General features: G+C 36.6%; 1 protein-coding gene across 4 annotated transcripts; it reads left to right on the plus strand.

The window, feature by feature from the left end:
* The first annotated feature begins 359 nt into the window (after positions 1 to 359).
* Positions 360 to 19,694, plus strand: LOC127957266 (probable E3 ubiquitin-protein ligase DTX2). 4 transcript variants are annotated; one of them, XM_052555731.1, is made up of 10 exons: positions 360 to 505; positions 960 to 1,253; positions 2,856 to 3,444; positions 8,720 to 8,778; positions 12,851 to 12,988; positions 15,055 to 15,122; positions 15,433 to 15,594; positions 16,307 to 16,468; positions 16,727 to 16,816; positions 18,224 to 19,694. In XM_052555731.1, exons 2-10 carry the CDS (start codon positions 1,061 to 1,063, stop codon positions 18,482 to 18,484), a joined length of 1,722 nt encoding a protein of 573 aa, XP_052411691.1. In that variant the 5' UTR covers positions 360 to 505; positions 960 to 1,060; the 3' UTR covers positions 18,485 to 19,694. The 4 variants fall into 4 exon arrangements, with proteins under 4 accessions (XP_052411691.1, XP_052411690.1, XP_052411692.1 ...); XM_052555730.1 differs by having other exon boundaries at positions 440 to 1,253; XM_052555733.1 differs by lacking the exon at positions 360 to 505 and having other exon boundaries at positions 1,107 to 1,253; positions 2,861 to 3,444.
* Positions 19,695 to 22,584: the final 2,890 nt, after the last annotated feature.

The raw sequence follows: 22,584 nt of genomic DNA on the forward strand, positions 1-22,584 counted from the left end.
GTCGGATCTTTTCGATTAATCAAATGCAGACTAGTTCTTCCAAATCCTCCTGTCGAAGCGATTGACTGCAAAATGTTTAGAAAAAATGTCATTGAATCATTAGGACAAAGAACTTGTTAAAATAATACAAATAGCACGTATCTATATACGTTAATTCTTTATAAAAAAATAAAAAGTGTATAGAAGGACCCTTAGTTTGTCAAGATCTCTTATCGATATTTTCAAAATAAAAGTGGGACATTATTTACCAAAGACAAGTATTTGTTATTATGCGATTAATGACATTCAATAGTAGTACCAGAAGTAAGGTTTATAATAATAATAAAAAACAATATATTTTATTTTAAACCTGTAAAAATTACGGATACAGTAAAGCCATATTTCCAGAGGGGTGTATTCTTGTGTCGGGCTTCACAGTGTGTATCTACGGGAGTCTAGCAGCAGCGACACAAACACAAACCGCAGGCGAGGAAGTCACCACAGAGCTACAACCCAGTGCGGAACGGTAACTTACTTAGAAAAATCATGTCGAGGGGTATGTTTTTATTCGCGACCTGACAACTCCAGTCTGCTGCCTTGTAATTAGTCACCGTTGTATCACATAATACTGATTTACAAGCCTGGTAGCCGTACAGTAACGCTCTGAATGGGGAAGAGGAGAGCGAGACGCGGCTAACGTTAGTCTGAAGCTGCTAACTTACTCCAGCAGCCGAAGATGATGCGACGTCAGTGGCTTTTTGGTCAAATCTGCGGTTAAATAAACGCGTACTGCTGAATAAAACACTGTAGTGACGATATTAATCGATCTCTTACTGAATACGATTAGTTAGGAGGCTATTTGGACGTAAATGAGGTGAAACTGAAAGGGTGGTGGTGGTGGTGTTAACTGGGCCAGATCGCTTATTTTAAGATCGCTGGCGGGCGCTTGAGATCTTTTCTAACAGACAAAATGGCAACAGGCTCCAGTTTCCATTCCGGAGGAGGGAGTGGATCTAGAAACGGACCGTCATTCGCACCACCGTCGTCTTCCTCGTCTGGAGTGCCGGGGCAGGCTCAGCCGATGGCGGTGGTTTGGGAATGGCAGGATGATCTGGGCTTCTGGAGGCCCTACACCGGACAGGTGAGCAGCTACATCGAGCAGAGTCTCCAGAGAGGAGCCAACAGCAGCGGCATCAGTCTAGCACAGGCAGACCCCAGCCTGTCTTCGTACATCATCGACATCCCCAACCTCAAACAGTTCAGACAGGACACCGGTGAGTGGGACCTCAGACATCTGATGATGAAGAGTTACTTTTAGTACTGTGCTCAATATGAATCATTACCATCTGTATTAAACTTCAGACTACTATGGACTTATAGTGAATATCCCAAAATATGCTGCTGGTACCATAGTACTTTTTGGTGTTTTTTTGTACTAACTGCATTCATTGGAGATTGATATCTTATAAAAACTGAAAGTAAATTGTAGAATCAAAGTGTGTGTGTGTGTGTTTATGTAATATTATATGATATATAAGGGTGAAAACCTCAGTTTTATTACACACACAATCATTCAAAAGTTTGGAGTCGATAAGTTGCTAGTTTTAACCAAGGCTTTATATATTTGATCATTATTAAGTAAAATAAATGGTAAAACACCAAAAAAATTAGAATCTTTTCTGTATATTTGAAAATGTGATTTTTCCTGTGATGGCAAATCTGTATTTTCAGTATCCATTACTTTAGTCCTCAGGGTCACATGATCCTCCAGAAATCATTCTTTTTGGTGCTTAAAAAACTTGTATTATTATATCAGTGTTGCAAACGTATCAAGTAGCTTTTTTTTTCTAGTATTCTTGGATGAATACAAAGTTTGAAAAAAGAAATGATTAAAAATTGAAGTAAATTTCAATAAAATAAATATCATTTTATAAATATCATTAATCCTTTGTAAAATAATGTATTTTGCTGTCCCTTTTGATAAACCTAATGCATTTTTGCTCATATGTAATTAAACTATAATTCTATAATATAAAATAATATGCAAAGTATTATTCTCCTTTCAAAATAAATAATTTTAAGCCACGTATATAAAAATAGAGCAATATTTGATATTTCTTAATAGCCTACTTGTTTTTAATAATTGTTTATAGTGGTATGTAGACTTTGTTTTGCATTAATAAACTGAAGACATTTCTAAGAACATATAAAACCTTCAGTTTATACTAGATTTTGTCCGATTTATTTATTTATTTTTTAAAAGTAGTCTTTGACATCTTTACGTTATTAACCCATATACTGAGTTATGTGATGATACTACCATCTGGTAGCACCACAGTTCTTTACTGTAAAAGAGTGTTAAGAAGACGCACTTATTGCTCCATTTGGTTTAAGTAAATGTTTTATCAGTTGTCAAGGAAGTGTCTCTATAATCTACAGAGTGAAATAAGCCTAGTGTGAATCCTGGAAATTCAGTTGCTCTAAATGTATGATATTTATGCTTCATCCTTGATAACAGGTCATTAAATCCTCTGGGTAAAGATGTGTAGTGCTGCAGTATGTATATATATATATATATATATATAATAGCACTGGGTCTGTTAACTGGAGATTAGATTTGTTTTTGGGGATGTTTGACTGGCTTTCGACACCTGTGGTCTCTACGGAAAAGAACAGGAAAGAGGTGACAAAAAGCTCAGGAAATAAGCTAACAGATTCTGACAGGATGCACAGCATATTTTGTAGATAAAAACAGCTCTTTTCACATTTGTTTTTGAAGAGAAGATCTTTGTTGTGGTTGAGAAATGTGTAGATGTTTTTTTGGAATGATAATGATCTGCCAATTACTGTGAATTTTTTTCTTTAACCCTTTGAAGGAAAGATGCGCGCTGTGCGGCGATCCCTGTTCCCACAGTCCTCTGCTCTGGGCAGCGGGGTTCTTTGGGAGTGGGCCAGTGATGAAGGAGGGTGGACGGCGTATGAGATCCGAACCTCCATTTTGCTGGAGCACAGCTACCAGGCAGGGCAGGCCACGGCTGACCTGAGCTCACACGGCTACAACTACATTGTGGACCTCACTGCCCTGGAGCAAGTCAACAAGTCCACCAGCTTCAGACGACGCGTCAGGCGGCAAGGTAGTGTGCCGTATCCTCTGGCTTCTGGTTCGGTTATTCACTCGGGCCCAGCCTGTACCTGTCACCAATGCATGAGCAATAGCAGCGCCGCAGGACCCATGCTGAGCCGGTCACGGCATTCCTTCACTGCGGGGCAGGCCAGCCGGCCCAGCCTCCAGCCCCAGCATGGAAGACTTCCTGCAACCAGTTCCTCCTCAGCCTACTCGCCCTACCCCAGAAGACCCCTCTCCATGGGGAACTTGTTATGGAATGGCCCATGGAGCACCCCCACATCGGTGGCTCATCCTTCAGGACCACCACAGCCTTTTGGTCACCATGCAAATGGCTTAAGGTAAGACTACCAGGCCTAATTCCGAATTTGAAAAAATTGCAGGTTATCCCCTATATTTACCATTTGTGACCATGATTTTTGAATTTTGACTGATTAATACAATCAGTTAAACGATGTAAAAAGTAATTTATTGTTTAAAAAAAAAATGCAAGGGTAAAATGCACTATGCATTAAAAAATGATATTAAAGATTTAGAGGAAAAAGAAGCATAAGTCGCTTATAAATTGACTTTATTATTTAGTTTAGAAATAGCTAAATGTTTACAAACATTATAGTAACACTGTAAACATAGCTAGGCTACTTTAGTTCCCCTCACTCCACAACAAATCCTTTCCGTTAACAGTATTTAGAAAAGGACAAGAATTAAAAATATAAGAAGCTATATAAACAACAATCCAAAACTAATTTATTTAGGCTAAAACGAAACCGAAACCAATGTTGGAATTCTCCTTATTCGCGATGTATTTGAGTGCCATAATATTATTTATGTACTTCACTTACGTTCCAATATCCACGTAAAACAAAATGTTTTGCATAACATCGCGGCGGTACGGTGATAACACTTAATGGCACAGAGTTTACTACACATTTAAACTGAGCAGTGTGTGTTTTTTCCAGATGTTTGACTGACTGTATTTTACTATGATAATGAACCGGCTGCATTGTCAAAGTAGCAAAGCTTAACAGTGAGCACGCGTGTGGCACTGGTGCAATCATATTCTAACAGTGGAAGCAACTACTGCTTTTAGTCGTAAGATAATCGGAATTTTAAAGTGTTTGGTTTTATTTGTTTACATTCACAATAGAAACAAATCTTTCTGCTTTTTTAAAAATAAACCTAAAGAAAAATAGGATGCCGTTTTCTGCCATCTGGTTTCCTTTTGTGCAGCACAAACATGAACCGAAACTCTACATACTGGGCTACTTGTTGCACAGTTTTCCTCTCATTTTCAACATTTAAGATTTTTTTGCACCCTCAGATTCCCGATTTTCAAATAGGTGCAAATAGTTCCAAATATTGTCCTATCCTAACAGACCATATATCAAGGGAAAGCTTATTAATTCAGCTTTCAGATGATGTATAAGTCTCAATATAAAATAAATGCCCCACATGACTGGTTTTGTGGTCTAGGGTCATATTTCATACCTTTACTGTATCGTGGAACCACTGAAGTATTTTTTTGTGAAGAAAAGATAATTATTTAGCCATGTTTTCAAAGGTTTTGCACAAGCATGGAAGTTCTCCCACAGAGAGCAGTTTAAAAATACTCAACTGGCTTTTAGTCATGATAAGGAAACAAGATGTTTGACCTGCAGAGTTTCAAATGACACCAAAGGTCTAAAGGTTTTATTAAATCAGCTACTGTGCTCTTACCCTTACGTCATTGTGCCTGTCTTCTTGTGTACTTTGTAGTTGCACACTCCGTCATTCTGTGTGACTCCATTTGTGGTAAAAGCATAATTTTGATTACTGTAAATAGTCATTTGGATATGTTCTTTAGTTTAAAAATGGCAGTTTATTTTATAGGCCTTTCTGGAGGTATTGTGTACTTACTATGTACTTACTATGTACTTACTATGTACTTACTAGGTAATAACTAGGTATCAACACACAACCAAGTGGCAAACTTGAAATCTACCCATGTTAAAGAGATGATTTGCCCTAAAAAGAAAATTTGGTAACACTTTAGTATAAGGACAAATTCTCACCATTAACTAGTTGCTTATTAGCATGCCTATTATTAACGTACTGGCTGTTTATTAGCACTTATAACGCACACATTCTGCATGACCATATTCTACATCTCTAATCTTAACCAATTCCTAAACTTAACAACTACATTAGTAAGTATTAATAAGCAGCAAATTATTAGTTAATTAAGGCAAAAGTCTTAGTTAATGGTTGGTTAATAGCGAGAATTGTACCTTAAAATTAAGTGTGATAAAAAAAAATAATAATTTACGCTCTCCCTCACGTTTCTGCATACCAGTATGGCTTTTTTCAAAATGTCTCAGTGTTTTTGATTGTACAGGGGAAGTCAATGGTAAGCAGAACTATTTGCTGGTTACCAAAATTCTTCAAAATGATATGTATTCTACAGAAGAAGAAAAAAAGAAAGTTAAGGTACAGTCACACATGCAAAATTTCAGCAGAATTTCACAGCAAGAAAAGGGCTATTGTCAATAGTGTAGAAATGTATGAAGTACAGCTTACACAAAGCAGCTTTCTGTCAGTCAGCACAGTTAATGTGTGAAAACGAAACATGAACCAGAGTTGGGAAATCTTTTGCCCTAATGAAAAACTCCAGAAACGTGCACATTTCTATTAGAATGACTGGAATTTGCCCATAAAATTTTGCTGAGCAACAGTAAATGTGACCTCAACTTAAATAATAGCAGATTTTTTTATTTTTGGTGAACTGTTCCTCTGAGTCCATGCATTTACATGATATTACTCTTTACTTCCTTGGGTGAGTACACAATAAGTTTTGTGTTCATGCACTTATCGTAAAAATAAAGCACAACCAGAATTGTGGTTGCCTAAGAAATTTGCAACAAAGGTAATACACGTGAAAATGTGCAAAAAAGGTAAACGGGAAAACCAGGATGACAACATGACAATTTCTTTTCTCAGTCTGGACTGATTTTAATGATCATTCTTCCTTTTGTCCCAATACTATAATTGGCTGTTCCTCTGTGTAATGGTGTCATATCCTTCCCTCTGTGTGGGTCTTTAGGTCATGTGGAGGAGAGCAAGTCTGCACTTACTGTGTTGACAGAAAGGGGAAGACCCAGATTTGAGTCATTGTTCTTTTATGGAAAGTTCGGTCGAAAGGAACCAGGAAGCGTCTGTTTTTACGAATACCTATCTCACTTTTCATTCACAGAGTCAACTCACACGAACATCCACATCTGATCTTGTGAGACCTTAGATTAATTAACAAGAGGACAAAGTGCACCTTAAGTTATGCTCTGTCATTACTCTAGTCTCGTGTAGTCAGACCTTCAGACTGATGGCTGAAGGTCTGGAATCCATGGCAGCTTTCATTGGCCAAGGCCCGCCCATGAGGCCGTTGACCAACTTGTCAAACAACCAATCAGAGTTTGTTTTGTTCAGCGTCACGTTTTGGGGTGTGGAAATGTCGCATTATTACAGACTGGTGTGTAAAACTCTCGTATTTTAAAGATTTTATGGTGCAAACTTTAAATATTTCAGTTGATCCTGATAAGCACTTATCATCACAGTTGTAAACAAGGTGTTTTTCTTCTTTCGTGAGGGGTTTTGGCGTCATGGTGTCTTTGTTTCCAGGTAGAACATTAAAGAACGTGATGCACACTTCTCCTGGAAATCCTGTATAATTCAACCAATCCGATGATGACTTCGAAACTCCTGAAGTGTTTATACTTTTGTGTGCCGTATGCATCAGACGTTCATCCAGCAGTCCGTGGGTGTGACTGTGATTACTCTGAAATGAAGTCTCAGCTGAAGTCCAAACCAAAACCACTAGCTTAATAGTAAAACGAGCAATAAAAGACAGCATCTAGACAGAGCGTACATGACTTATTAGTGTTGCTTGCTGAAGTTGAGATATGCTCATATTTAGGGTTTCAGTTTTGTTACACAGTGTGGAATGATTGAAATTTCCTGGCATTCAGCCTCATCACACCCAAGTGTCATGAGACTCTCAGATCACTGTGGGAGTGTCATGCGAGCTGTTACTCCTGTGATTTGGAGTGTCATTACATAGATGAACCAAAGTAGAATCATTAGGAGAGCAGAAGATTAAAATAGTAGAAGAAACATCTTAAATGAGGTTTAGACACTTTGCATAAATCATTTTTTTTTTCAATCAAGTTACTTAGCATTTTACATTTTTGTTATTTTGCTGTAAAACGCATAATGTTGTTCTTTCAGGGTATGCATCAAATTAATATTTTAAAAGTACTTATACGTTGGGTTTTATATTCTCGTCACTTAAAGTCTTTTCTAAAAAAGTAGAAAATGTGACACTTGTGGCATTAAGATAAAGTTCACATCTTTCTCCCTAAAAGGATTTTTGATTTGTTTAAAGGAAGGGTAAGTGATTTCTCGTAGCCAATGTTGACATTTGAAATCACCAAAACAAACACACCCCTGCCACAAAAGCTTCTCGCCTCTATTTTGATAGTTCCCATCACTAGTAGACCGAAAGCTCTGTCCTCTGCATCGTGAGTAGACACGCCCCTTTCTGCTAATTGGTTAAAAGTTTTTGTTATTTAGCCCAATTCAGTTTTCCAAAGCGTTTTTGAAAAATCGCTTACCCCTATATATATATATATATATATGTGTGTGTGTGTGTGTGTGTGTGTGTATATATGTATATATATATATATATATATATATATATATATATATATATATATATATATATATATATATATATATATATATATATATATATATATGTGTGTATTGTGTATGTATTTCATAAGTTATTTTTATTTCCTTTTCATGCACTCAGAGTATATACACTGTTCAAAAGTTCAGGGTCTGTAAAATTTGTACAATATTTTTAAAGAATTATTTTATAAACACTAAGGCTTTATTTGCTTTATCTAAATAAATATAGTTAGAGAGTAATATTGTGAAATATTATTACAGTTTATAATAAGTTGGGTCTATTTTAATATATTTTAAAATGTGATTATTTATTTATTTTTTGGTGATGGCACAGCTGAATTTTTTAGCAGCCATTACTTCAGTCTTCAGTGTCACATCATGCATCAGAAATCTTTCTAATATGCTGATTTCTTGGTGTTTAAGAAATATTTCTTATTAATTTGAATGTTGAAAACAGTTGTGCTTCTTAAGATAAGATTGGATTTATTTGAAATAGAAACTTTTTGAAATATTATGTCTTTACCATCACTTTCAATCAATTTAATGCATCCTTGCTGAATAAAAACATTAGTTGCTTCTAAAAAAAAATCATACTGACACTAAATCTGTGAAAAGGTAGTATGTGTTTAAAAGACGTATCAGATGGCATAGCATGAATTACACCATGACAGCTCGAGAAGGCTGGGGAATTTCCCTGGATCCTATCTTGCTTTCATTTTTTCTTTAATAGGTCATCAACAGGAATCTCAGCTATCTCAATACCCTCTCTCTTGTGTATCATAAAAAGAACATGACACAGCTTCCGTAATGGGAGTGTAGGTCATTGTGAAAAGCTTTTGTTCTCATGCATTAATGTCTACATGCATTAAAATATCTCTGTTTCTGTCTCCACAGCATCCCAACCATCCCTCTACACATGAACGGATCCAGTAATGTGAACTCTGCACTGGCAGGTACAACACTCACCCGTCACACATGCCACACCAGTGAAAATCCTTCCAGTGATGCACTGGGCTCTCTTCCTCCTCATCCCAGAACGGCGTTTGATGCTGCAGTGGCAGCTGAACTGTTTCTTGGGAGTGTCAGTATGAACCACACAGATGTTTCCCAGAGCAGCGATAGTCAGTGAAGTTAGTTTTGGTATTCTTCAGTCAATGTCACAAGTCTATTCATGCCTCAGACTTGGTTCCGCCTTGATGTTTTTGTCTTGCATCAGTTGCTTGTCACATATCAGTTTATGACATTAGTGGCTTCATTGAGTCACCAGTTTGTGGGTTTTGAGTTGGTGTGCTTTAAATGATCTTTCAAGCTAATGGTGCGTGTCTTGGGATGTTGGATATGTTGTTCTTGTAGCTGACAGCAGCTGCACTAAGATGCATGAGGCATTCGGGGAACAGAAAGACAGATCTGGGACAAAGTGATGTTTCCAATGTAATTTTCACTAGACTGAAGGTGGCGTGATCAGTGCAAACATTAGATTAACTGTAGGATTTCTTATCGCTCATGATCAACTGACTGTTGACCGCTCCATGTCGTGGACATTTTGTGTGATTTATAGTTTTCATTAGCAGCATAATCCACTGATATTTTGTGTGATTTTTGTGTCTGTGCTGGCTTCTGCATGGATAATGGTGTGTGTGCAGGGAGTGTGAATAGTTAACACACTAAACTAAGGAATCGTTCAGGACTAGGATTATTGTCAGACTCGGATGATCCAAACACAAATGTTTAAATGGGTGATCTGGATTTACACAATGGGGTAATTGTAAGTTGTTTGAATATTGAATGTTAAAGAAGTTTACTCACCTTCAAGTAGTTTCAAGCCCATAATATCTTTGAAAAGCAAATACACAAAATAAAAACGATATTTCTAATGAAATGACAATCCCACCAAAACTTTGTCCGTTCAAAAAATTCATAAAGACAACATAAGCTATGTAAAATACATATTAAGTTGTTTACTTAAAAGAGATGCACCGATCGATCGGCCAGGGATCTATTTTAGCCGATTTTCCTCATGATCGGCTGAATTACTTCTTTCCGATTTAGAGTCAATCCATTTTGTTACCAGTGGCACAGGCAATAATGTCAAATAAATAGTGCTTGTATTGTGCATTTAGTCATTCCGGCAGGTTTTGGTGTTTTTTTTTTTTTAAGAAGTTTTTCCCCGTGCCATTTCCAGTATTGTATAGTCCTAGTTTGGAACCACATGAGAGTGAGTAAATGACTGAACTATTCATTTTATATTTTGTGCGATATTGTGCCTGTGTAAGTAAGGGATGTGGAAAATTATGATTGATCATCTTTAAAATCAGTTTATTGGTGGATTTTAAGTAACTTTGGATTGCTTAAATGGCTAATCGTCTTAAAGGGGTCCTATTATGCTTTTTCACGTTCTGAATTTTATACAGTGTGAATGTTTGGGCATAAAAAAGATCTACAAAGTTACAAATCTCAAAGTCCACTCCAAAGTGAGAGATTTCGATTCCCTTTTCAAGAACTACAACGAACAGCTCATTTGGACTACAGCATTGTTTTCCGGGTTTTGTGAGGTCACAAAGTGGCCCATTAGAATATCATTAAAATAGTTCCCGCCTACAGAAATTTTAATGGTTTGGGGGTGGGGAGGGGTGAGGTCACGGTTAGAACACTTGGTTGAGTGCATCAGACAAGACGACGAAGAAGTGCTGCTGTGGTGTCTAGATTCTGCTAATTATTGTATATGCACCTGAATATGTATGTTACAATTATGAAAAGTTTTTATAAATTGCTGATAGTACAATCCTGGACAATTATGTAGAATTATCTGCAGAATTTACACTTCAATTATGAGACTACAATGTTTCCCATACATAGAGTTATGAGTGGTGCCACCACAATATCAAAACTGACAGCCACAAATGGATTTTCCCAAAGGCTTTGACTTCATTGAATAAACATGAGCACTGCTGCACGTTTCAAAATAAGAAACCGGGTGCGGGTGTTTTTATATCACTATTTCTAAAGGAGACGACTGTCTTCTTAAAAATTTGGATGTCATTTTCATTTCTTTTTGCATGTAATATCTGATAAAGCAGCATTTGTGTACAGCAGTTACCAGGGAAAACTAGATCTCTACTACTCCGACAGAGCCTCTTGCAGGCAGAGAAGGAATCTGCATATGTATGCTGCGACAAATAGAGTGCAAGTCTGTGGAAAACACTGGACTATGGTATGAACTAATTAAACTGCAAAACAATTACCCTGCAATTCATGTTATAATGTTAGAATCAAAGAACAAAACATATTACCAGGGGTGCACATTATTTTTTCAGCCTGGTTCTCATAAGAGAACCTGGAGATTTGGTTTGGTCCTCACACTGCTTATAGCGTGACCCATTAAATGCAACTATAAAAAATAATTAATAATAATTATTATATTATTACACTTTATTTAGTTTTTTTATTATTAAATAATAGTAAATAAAGTAAATAATAGTGTATGATAATATTATTAAAAATAAAAAGCAGTCGTAGTATTGTATACAAATACAAAATAAAATTTTGTTTGTTTGCCTCTTTAAGAAGAATCGCTTTATGTATTCCCCTATTTTAAGTCGCTTTGGAAAAAAGTGTCTAAAAATAAATAAACAAAAGCGTTTTCATCATATTAAAACGTAAAATCAGCAGGCTTTTATTTTGGCGGGTTGCCGGCAATTAAGGATGCGTGCTTCCGGATTTAGCACCGCTGCTGATTAAAGAGCGTCCGTGGATGAATGTCACAGCTTTGCATTATGCTTTGAAACGGTAGGCATAGCCTAGATTTATGCTTTCAGTTTGAAAGTAAAACTTATATAGTACATTTTGTGATCTAAAATGGTAATTGTGCATTAACAGCTGTCAACCATGTCGGTACGCAAATGCGCTGTCAGAGGATAGTTATATTACGCATTTTTTATTTTGGTTGCACATGCGTACCTGTGGACCACTTTTGTGCACCCCTGCTTATTACTTATCTGTACATAGTAAATGCAGTTACTTTAAGCGGTTGTTGATATCCTATCTAAAATGAGATTTGGCTATAAAAAAACGCAATAACGTTACTACCATATATATATATATATATATATATATATATATATATATATAGTTACCACTCTTATATTTCTTGCAATATCAGTGCGGCGTGTTCTGTGCGATCCAATCACAACACATTTAGTTTTTCGGAAGGCAGCCCTTCATCAAACCCGGAACTAATCAGGGCCTTTTGTGTCAGGATGGGGAGAAAGGTATTGTAATAATGTAAATTATGTGTCAATTATTGTTTTTTGAACCACCAAGCATGAGAGCATGTTCTAGTACACCCCCATAACAAAATCAAGACTTTGTAAAAGAGCATAATAGGACCCCTTTAATGTACTGTATAATTACACTAATTTGGGTCCATCTGATCCCAACCAGATGCTTTTCACAACATGGGTCTCAAGACAAAATAGTTAAACTTCAGAAGTCTTGCTCTCTTAAATATGTAATGGTTATGTTCAGGTTTTTCCAAATGCGTTGGTGCATTTAAAGCAACAAGTTTAAAACCCTGTGCTGCTTTAATGTTGCTTGTGATGCACCAGGAAGCATACACTTTCACACTGGTCTGTTATTATGGTTTAATGGATTTCAAATTTCCTAAATGTCACTTAAAAGCAGCTTGATTTGTGGTTGGTAACTTTACATGTCAATCAGATGGTCTCTTCTTGTCAGTGTGGACCAGACTTTATGCAAATAGTCAGATAGCCAAAAGAGACCCGTGTTTCCTCTGAAGGTGGTTTGAATGATCGGATCACAGTTAGTCTCTGGATTCTGTGTTGGACTGAAATAGTTTCCTCTACAGTAAGTAGGACTCTAAACTTTTCTTGACCTCATCAGAGCATGCCTCACTTGTGGTTGGCTTCTCCACTCTTGGCTCATTACTCTTCCTTTCCTTCACTCCTCCTCCTCCTCCTCCTCCTCCCTTCCTCCTGCATGTCTCCACATGGCCTCCGTCCGTTCCAGGCATGGCTTCCATTTTGATGTCAGCTGCAGGACTGGGAGTTCGCTTCTTGACCGCCCCCTTCTCCCAGAGTGGCTCCAGCAGGCCCACCAAAAGCCAGCCCAACTCCGTTAAGAGGGCAAAGAGACAGTCCAGGACAGGTAGTTAAGCACCGCCAACCAGCTCGACCGAACCTGCCCTCCGCTGGCCTGCAAACTGCTGCCCTCCTGTCCTTTTTTTAATGGCTGTTTTTTTTTTTTTTTTACCATTCTTCTTTCTGTTTATATTTTCCTCAAGGGGTTTGGTAGTTCAGCTTCATTCTGACATGCTCCTTCTGGCCATTGCGAGATGTTTATGTTTAGCTGTTTATTGCTTGCTCTGGCTGCCATGTTTTCACCCATTTCACGTTAATGTTGTCATGGTCACGCTGTCTTGCTTCCATCTTCCCGATCACATAATGAATGCACCGTTGATGGTATTCGGCTTGACACCTGCCTGCTCACCTGTGGGACACTGCAGACAGATGTCTGCTGGGGGGTTTAAGGAATAACAATTGTTTGGTGGTCTGTTTTTTTATTTATTTTTTATTTCTCTCTAACCCTACATAACCTGTGTTGTTGTTAACGCCATTTGTTTTAATGTCTTTAATACAGAAGATGGATATTAGGTTCAGACTGACACTCACAAGCAATGTTAGTTTACTGCTTTTAATATCAACTTACTAAAACATCCTAAACACATTTTCTGTTGTCTGACAACTCTAAAAACTAACACCGGATATGCAGTCTGAACAGTGTGTTCTTGGAAAAATGGAAAAATGGGCTGTTTAAAGGAATACTTCACCAGAAATTAAAATTTGTGACGTTCCAAACCAGTATGAGGTTCTTTCTTAAGTTGAACATAAAAGAAAACATTCTGACCAATGCTGGTAATCAAACATTTGATGGTACCCATCTTCTTTCATAGTATTTCTTTCCCTACTAAGGAAGTCAATGGGGACCAACAACTGTTTGTTTTTTTATAATTCTTCAAAACATCATCATTTGTGTTTAACATGAGAAAGAAACTTACACCGGTTTGGAACCACACAAGTGTGAGTTTCCTTTAAGAAAAGCCAAAAAAATATATTTCTGACTCAACATTCTGATTGGATGAGCCCCCTTGAAAGTTTCTGTAAAATTGCTGATATATGTACAAATTTAGTCACATTATTTATGTTCATACACTAATAAACTGTTATTTAGCGAATGGTTTTTTATTAGTAGAAATAGTATGTTTAATTATAAAATGTAACAATTTATTTTTAATGCTATGAACGTAATGCTTATGTTTTCCTAAGAACAAAACAACTATTTTGTATATTATCTATACATTTAACTGGTAACGCTTTACAATAAGTAAAAGCATTAAAATATTAATGCACCCACCACCATCACTTTATCCCCTTAGGGATTGGTGTGCAAAACATAAAGAGTTTTTAATTGGTTTAAGTTCAACTTTTCTTGGGGAAATTCAAATAAGCTTGTGTTTACATCAGCTTATGTGTCAGCTTATAATCGGTGTATAATGCATAAAAATGCTCTCATTAGAGCAAACTCTGATTCAGGAAGTCTGGAGCAAACTTTATTGCCTTAGTTATTTGGTGGTTGTTCCTTGGAAATACGCTGGAAACAGATGTCATAGCATGTCTCACTGCGTCCTACCAAAACACATTTCCATAATGTATCTGGTCATTTGGAAACCAAAACAAACACAGCATTCTACGTTAATGATCCAGAAGGGTCTGCATAATGCACAAGTAGTCAAAGTGTTTCTAACTATGAATAATTCATTATATATTTATATTTGAAAATGGACTTTAGAGAGGACTTCATATTGTAAAGGGAAGATACTTGGATGTTAAATAACCTCACAAAATGGCGTGAAACATAAACTTTTGGTGGGAAATATTGATGATTTAAAAAAACGATAATCCAATTGATGAGTCACAGCCATGCACAATGATTTGTTTCTTATAGGTGGTATTATGAGGAAGGATTCATTTGATTGGACAAAAATCTGTGTAGTATAACCAAACACACAGCCTGGCTGACAGGAATATACATGGCGCCACAAGCCCACAACACTGTAATTTAAACTTTCAAGGTGTCTTTAACTAAATGTAATGATTGATTTTGAGCGCCAGTTATTGGACTCGTGTAGGTTACGGTCTGTCTTATGTTCTTAGCACCAGCTCAGAAACCAGAAGAAGTCATTAAGAAATACATGGAGGAAGTGCCTGTGGTCCCAGATGAGGTATATTTAAAGTTCACGGTCCAATAACACTTTTTGTACTAGCATAGATGGGTTAATTTCCCAGGTCGTATTTTACACCATGATTAAATGGAATGAAATATTTTGCATTTCTGGACAATTGGTACATTTGTTTTCATGACTATTATTCAGTTTTTTTCTTACGTAACAATGCAACATTTTTTAATGGTCTTAAAATACAACATGACCTGTATATATTTTTATGCCATTCACCCATACGTTTAATGCTTCTTCTGGAAATATTATCCATGCCTTGCCCTGTGAGATGTGACATCTGGCTGTGTGCTTTCAGGACTGTATTATCTGTATGGAGCGCCTGTCCTGCCCGTCTGGTTATGAGGTCCCAGCCGAGTGCTCTCAGTCTCTTCAGCCCAACACCGTGGGCAAACTCACAAAATGTGCTCACACTTTCCACATGCTCTGCATGCTGGCCATGTACAACAATGGAACCAAGGTGTGCATTTCCTTACCAACACTTCTAACTGACACGGATCTGGGAACTAAACAAATAAAGCAGTTCTTTTAGTTGTGTATTATACTATTGTTGGGTAGCTCCAGGATTTGTTGCAGATTGGTATACTGTTAATATTCAGAAATGGATATGGAATGTGAACTTGGAGTGAAGGATGACCGAATTTGACATCTTTGGATCAAGTATACCTTTAAAAGTATTCCAATATACTGCAGCGTTCAAAAGCCAGAGGTTTTTAGAAAGCAGTCTCTTAGACTTACTATGGCCACATGTATTTGACAAAAAAAAATACAGTTATATTAGATTACAAAATTTCTGTTCCATTACTCCAGTCTTCAGTTCCCATATGCTGATTTGCTGCTCAAGAAACATTTCTTCTTATTATTAATGCTGTCACCTTAATATTTTGTGAAACCAGTGACAGTGTTTAGGATTGTTTGATGTAAAGAAATTTCAAAAGAACAGCATTTATTTATATTAAATAATCTTTTGTAACATTATAAACGTCTTCACTGTCACTATTGGTTAATTCACTAGTGACCTTGAATAAGTCAGTCAGTCCTTGTCAAATAACCGTTTGAATTTTTCCAAAAAAAAAAGTCTTCCAGACCACCAAATGTTTGAACGTCAGTGTGTGCAGATATTTTCATGTAAATCCTTCCTTTTACTTTCGCTCACTTTTGTTACACCACAGGATGGGAGTCTTCAGTGCCCCTCATGTAAGATGATCTATGGAGAGAAGACCGGCACCCAACCCAAGGGCAAGATGGAGATTTACAGTATCCCTCAGTCTTTGCCTGGCCACCCAGACTGCGGCACTATACAAATCATTTACAACATCCCGCCCGGGATACAGGTCTGACTTGGCAAGCTGATGATGTGCTCTGAAATGTTTTAGATTGATTTGCACCATGATTTAAGCATATTCTTAACAGTAACCTCTAAATAAACTGAACGAAGTGCTAGAGGTCCATATGAACCAGCCAAATGTTTTTATCCAGCCGACTGCGTTTGTCAGGGGCATAGCTGACTCCTTCTTTTGTGTGGAAATGGTTTTGTCCTTGCCTCAGGCCGCTCTAAGCACTCATCATCTTAATGCACTCTTTGTCTGCAGGGTCCTGAGCACCCAAACCCCGGGCAGCCGTATACGTGCAGAGGATTCCCTCGCTTCTGTTTCCTTCCTGACAATGACAAAGGAAGAAAGGTAATGGAGAGAATTGACCCAGTTCAAATAAAGATTTATGCCATGCTCATTTGTCAGAATATTGAATCACTGGCCCTTTCATAGATTAAAGCGGTTAAATTAGCGTTCAGTTGCTGAATCAACTGTTCCAGTAGTATGTGTTACTCACACAAGCATTGGCTTTTGGTGCTGCTGTTCACACGCTGACACCAACATGCCGTTAAGATGTCATTGTGTGTAAAAATATAGCAGGCTACTAGTAGTTTAACAAAGGGAAAACTCAAATAAATGGCCAGCTGCTAGAGAAGTACATCTGAATGCCCGGTGCATGTCACTAAAGGTGCGGTCACATAAAAAAGGTCAATGGTGTAGTGATGTCACCTTTTAAATCAGCTTTTCTGTTGGTCACTGCAGGAAAATTCATGTGAAAAATCTAAAACTGATGCTTTATCTAAATGAGGAAACAAAAAAAATTAATTTGTAATAATTGTTTATTTTAATTTAAAATGTAAAAAAAAAAAAATATATACATATATATATATATATATATATATATATATATATATATATATATATATATATATATATATATATATATATATATATATATATATATATATATATATACACACACACACCTATGGATTTTTATTTTACATTTACAAATTATAATTTTAAATGTCTAATTAGAAATGTCTAATTTGTTTATTACTTAATGTTTTTTTAATGTACAAAATGTATTAAAAAAATACACATTTTTCTCATATACAAATATTTTTTTCATCAAATGTTATCATTTCTATACTAAAATGACTCCCAAATTATAGTTAATTTAAGAAATACTTTGCAAGTGAACACAAATTATGAGAGATTATCAAAAATCCCTTCATTTGTGTTCCCAAGATAAACAAAGTCTTACAGGTTTAGGACGACAGCATAGTCATTTCTGAGTGAATAATGCTTTTGTTTACTAGGTCTAAAACTTGTAAATACACAATCAAAAATCACTGACCCAAGAGGGAAAGTGGTCCATCTTTGTTATTCAGCCCTGTAATCATTGTGAGCTAGTTGTGCCAGTAAAACTTGGTCTGAAATCAGAGCGTCCTAAACTTTACAAGAATGTTTCAACTCCAGCATTTATTGATTGCCTATAACCACAGAACATCATTTGTAACCCGAGTTCATTAAGTTCCATGTGAGTTTAAACAGCACGTGATTTCTCTTGCAAGAAAAATCAATCTCTCCATACTGCAGCAGAGTAACAAAAGAAATGTAGTATGTGTTGGCTCACGACCGGGTCTTGCTCAGCATTCAGGTTTAATGTTGATCTCTGCACAGTGCTCAGGTTTGCGTTTCCCCACTCAAAGCAAACTGCAAACCGTGTTTACTTTAAATCTGAGGGTCCTGATCTTCTCCAACCGTCTCCAGGTGCTGGAGCTGCTGAAAGTGGCGTGGACACGGCGCCTCATCTTCACCGTGGGCACTTCCAGCACTACAGGGGAGCCAGACACCGTCATATGGAACGAGATCCACCACAAGACGGAGATGATGTCCAACGTCTCCGGCCACGGCTACCCCGACCCCAACTACCTGGACAATGTGCTCTCTGAACTGGCGTCGCAAGGCGTGACGGAGGACTGCCTGAAACGGGACACTCCGAGCCAAGGGGCTCAAGGTTCAGCCATGTGAACCGGACCGTCCCATCTACTGTAGAGCTAATAAAACTTGACAAAAGGGGAAACTGGTGTTGCGCTGTTGGTTGGATGGATGCGAATGTGGTTGAACCCAACTTCCCCAATCCGTTTCCACACTTCGGCTGAGTCTAGAATATTAAGGCACATGTGAGGTCACTGGTTTCGTGGTCATCTTTACTTTCACCGTGTTGTAAGGCAGCTACAGATGGTTCTGCAGGAATAGCTCGGCTGAATGTTTTCGATTGATGAGGGTGAACGAATCTCGTGCCAGGAGGAAACGCACCAGTTTAGCATCCATCTCAACACACGATTCATCATAGAGGCTATGACTTACTAAATTACAGTAGGGCATCTGCGACTATGACCACTTTGCTATCACTGGGAATCAAGCATACAGTGGTTCTTTAAAAGCAGATGAAAACAGTCCAAATTGCACATCAATGCAAGTCATAGATCTTTACTAGGTACTGTAAAATGTACTGCTTCAGAAATTAAAAGGCACTTTTACAGAATCTGCAGCTGTTTCGGTTAGATTGGTGATGGTGTTCACTAGCTGCTATTACTTTTTTCTTGTAGGTTTTTCGTTTACAATCATGAGGGACTTAAAGGGATAGTCCACCCAGAGATGTACATTCGGTCATCATTTAATCACTCTAATGTTGTTCCAAACTTGCTTTTTACTTTGGAAGGCAAAAGAAAATAGTTTCTGCTCCCGTCGACTTACAGGACAAAAATTACAATGCAGTCCAAAGGGAACCAAAACTGTTCGGTTATCAACATTTATCAAAATATATCATCTTTTACATTCCACCGAAAGTCATACAGGTTTGGGACGACACGAGGGTGAGTCAGTGATGGTCTCAATTCCACATAATACGTTTTCTATTACAAAAATACAAGACATTGAACAGCTCGTCAACACTACATAATGTTGTTTAAAAAAAATAATAAAAAACATCAGTGCTTATTTACTTGTAGTCCAGATCCTGAAAATAGGTGTAGAGGTGCAATTCCACAGCGTTATCATTGAGTTGCAGTATTAGAGACAATCAGCAGTGTTTAAGACTGCGATTCTGCACATTCATTCATTTATCATCTCATATTCCATGATATGGGATATTTGGTTTTACAATGTATGCAACTGTATATATATAAATATATATTCAACTTCTAATCAGCAATAAACATTACTCCATATGACAACACTTTTTGGTTTCTGTTATCTGTTAACACGGTTATGAAATACTGAACTCCAGGCATTTGTTTGCAACAAAATACTAAATGAAAGCCACCAAAGCCATCAGTAATCTGAATAAAAGGTCACATTTCACCAAAAAATGAAAAATTAAAACAATTTTAAGGTTTTGGTATTGGTTAAGTACATTTTCACTCCAAATTCTCAATACTGTAATGCGTCCAGAAAATCTGCCTTAAATTTTTTTTGTTCCCATTATTCTCTAAAGTTTAATTTCATTCGGCATAAAGGCAGTACAGCAAATACTATCATATACCGTTAATTCTATGCATATTGTGAACACTTTCACGATTGATTGATTGATTGCATTACAGTATTATGAATAAGATTTGCCAAAATTGCCATAAAATATCAGAAATTATTCCTTGATACAGAAGGGGCACGTTAAGTTGATGAAAAATAACATTTATAGTGTTACAAAAGATTTCTATATCAAATTTTATTCTGAATTTTGAATCCATGTTTCCACAAACAATCAGCACTGTTTTCAGCATTGACAATAATGAGAGGACATGTTTCTTACATCACTAAATCAGTATATTAGCAGGATTTCTGAAGGATCTCGTGCTGCTGAACACTGGAATAATGGCTGCTGAACTTTCAGCTTTATCATCACACAAATTAAAATATGAACTGAAAAGATGAATTGCTCAAAGGCACTATTAAAGGCAATAAAAAGCCTTTAATTGACTGGGCTAAATCATTAAAATGATTAAAGGTAGATCCTACAATTTAAAAATATATATTAAAACTAGTGCTGTTAAACGATTAACCGTTTTGTTTACATAATGTGTGTGTGTACTGTGTATGTTTATAATGTATAAATAAATACACAAACATGCATGTATATATTTAGGAAATTTTTTTATATTTTAAGTATATTTATATATAATATAAATTATATGAATATAAATATATACATGTAAATATTTTCAAAATGCTGTGTGTGTGTGTGTGTATATATATATATATATATATATATATATATATATATATATATATAATAAATGTGCATAGTACACATACATATTATTGACAACCAATTAAACTTTCAATGCAATATCTCATATGTATAAATGATTTTTATATTTGTAGTGGATGTGGAATGTAGTGTTGTGTCAGTAGAAGGCAGTGTTGCTCTGTGAGACTTCAGGACTTCTGCGTCACAGAGCTGCTGCTCTTATGCTTTATAAAGACAAACGCTTCTCACCTATAGAGTGAGATCCTGTTCTTCCCTCGTGGAAGGAAAGCGGAAAAGTGTCACAGACATGCTGGTTGCTCAGAGAAAATCATTGGGCCACCTATCAAGATCTAAACTAGAGTTTTAAATTGAACGTTTCCTCTTTCTCAACTTCTAACTTCTCAGCATCTATATCTTATTTGCTCTGCTTTTGAAGTAACTGATATGCGCCTGCAGCACAAAACGGTTGCCAATGTGCTTTAAATGTCCCAAATGAACTGACTTTGAAAAACATGGCTGATAAATACCAGGCCTTTGATTGTAGGTAAGAATAAATAGTTGCTAAGTGGTAGCGCTGTAAAAGTTGTGTAATGCAAATGTGAAGATCAAACAAGATTAACAAGAATAATGCTGATGCACAGTGAACGCACTTGTTCTCCAGTGTCTCAAGTGTTGATTCAGATCACAAGAACGCAGCTCCTTTGATATCTTGAGTACTTACTGACAAACAATATCCAAACCTGGGCAAAATTAAGTGATTGCATGACATTTATTGCATAGAACTTAGACATTGTTCTTACAGTAAGTCGAATATTGAATTAAAAAACAAAAACACTTGTTTGGAAACTCAATTCACTGTTTTCTAGTTGTCAAACATGAACGGAACATATCTTCAAAATAAATTACATAATGGTTGAATTGTGCCTTTAGGTTTCCAGACACTTTCTGGATCCGCTGAATGGCATTTGAATCAGATGAAAATATGATGTAGATCAATCACTACTCTGAGATGATCTCCTAAAAATGTATTACCCCTGGTTCTACCCTGAACAAATACTCTAAGCACAACACTTCTCGTGCCAACTCATTTTGGAACTGATTTACTGTCTGTGTATTGTACTCACTTCCTCTGTATGCATGAGGAATCCTCTCTTTCGCTTATGAAAGCTCTCCCACTTTCTCCCTCCCTCCTTTTTTTTCTTCATAACTGGTAATGAGACCCTCTCTGACTCCATCTTATTAGGAAACATCTATGCCGTTTGTTGTGTGTAATTAAAACAAGGAGCGAAGGGTGCTGTGATGACTCTCTTCCACTGAAGTGTGTCCCGCTGCATGCCCACAGGCTCATCTTCTCCTGAAATGGGCACTTGGAGAAGTTTCTGAAAGAATATTATTCGATCATATACTTGTTTTACTGCTGGTTCTTGATATCTCAAATTAAGGAAATAGATAAAAAGCATCAGTGTTTAATTTCAAGTTATATTTGCTATGAAAATAATGATTGTAGAGCTATTGTTTGATTTACTGGTGCTCTAATGTACTACAACATGGTTTTCTTCATGCATAGCCAATATGATTTTGACCATGGGTCTTTATTTTATTTAAAGATTAAGTAGTACAATTGTGCTGGTTGTGACATGGAAATGGGCTGGCTCATGAATATTAATTAGGTGCACAAAATGAACTTGATGAACAGGTCATTACACAAAAATGGGTTGTTTTTAACTTTGTATAGCCATGAGAAAATAAAGGCTTTTTACATTTTACTTGTCCTTGAGTGCTTGGCCTTGATTTTTACAAGTTGAACTAATCCCCATTCAAAAGAGCACCGTGATATGAAAAATAAATACAAAAATGAATTGTTTTCATAAATGTAAGA

This window comes from Carassius gibelio, chromosome B5 (genome assembly GCF_023724105.1).
Source record: "Carassius gibelio isolate Cgi1373 ecotype wild population from Czech Republic chromosome B5, carGib1.2-hapl.c, whole genome shotgun sequence".
NCBI classification, from domain to species: domain Eukaryota; kingdom Metazoa; phylum Chordata; class Actinopteri; order Cypriniformes; family Cyprinidae; genus Carassius; species Carassius gibelio.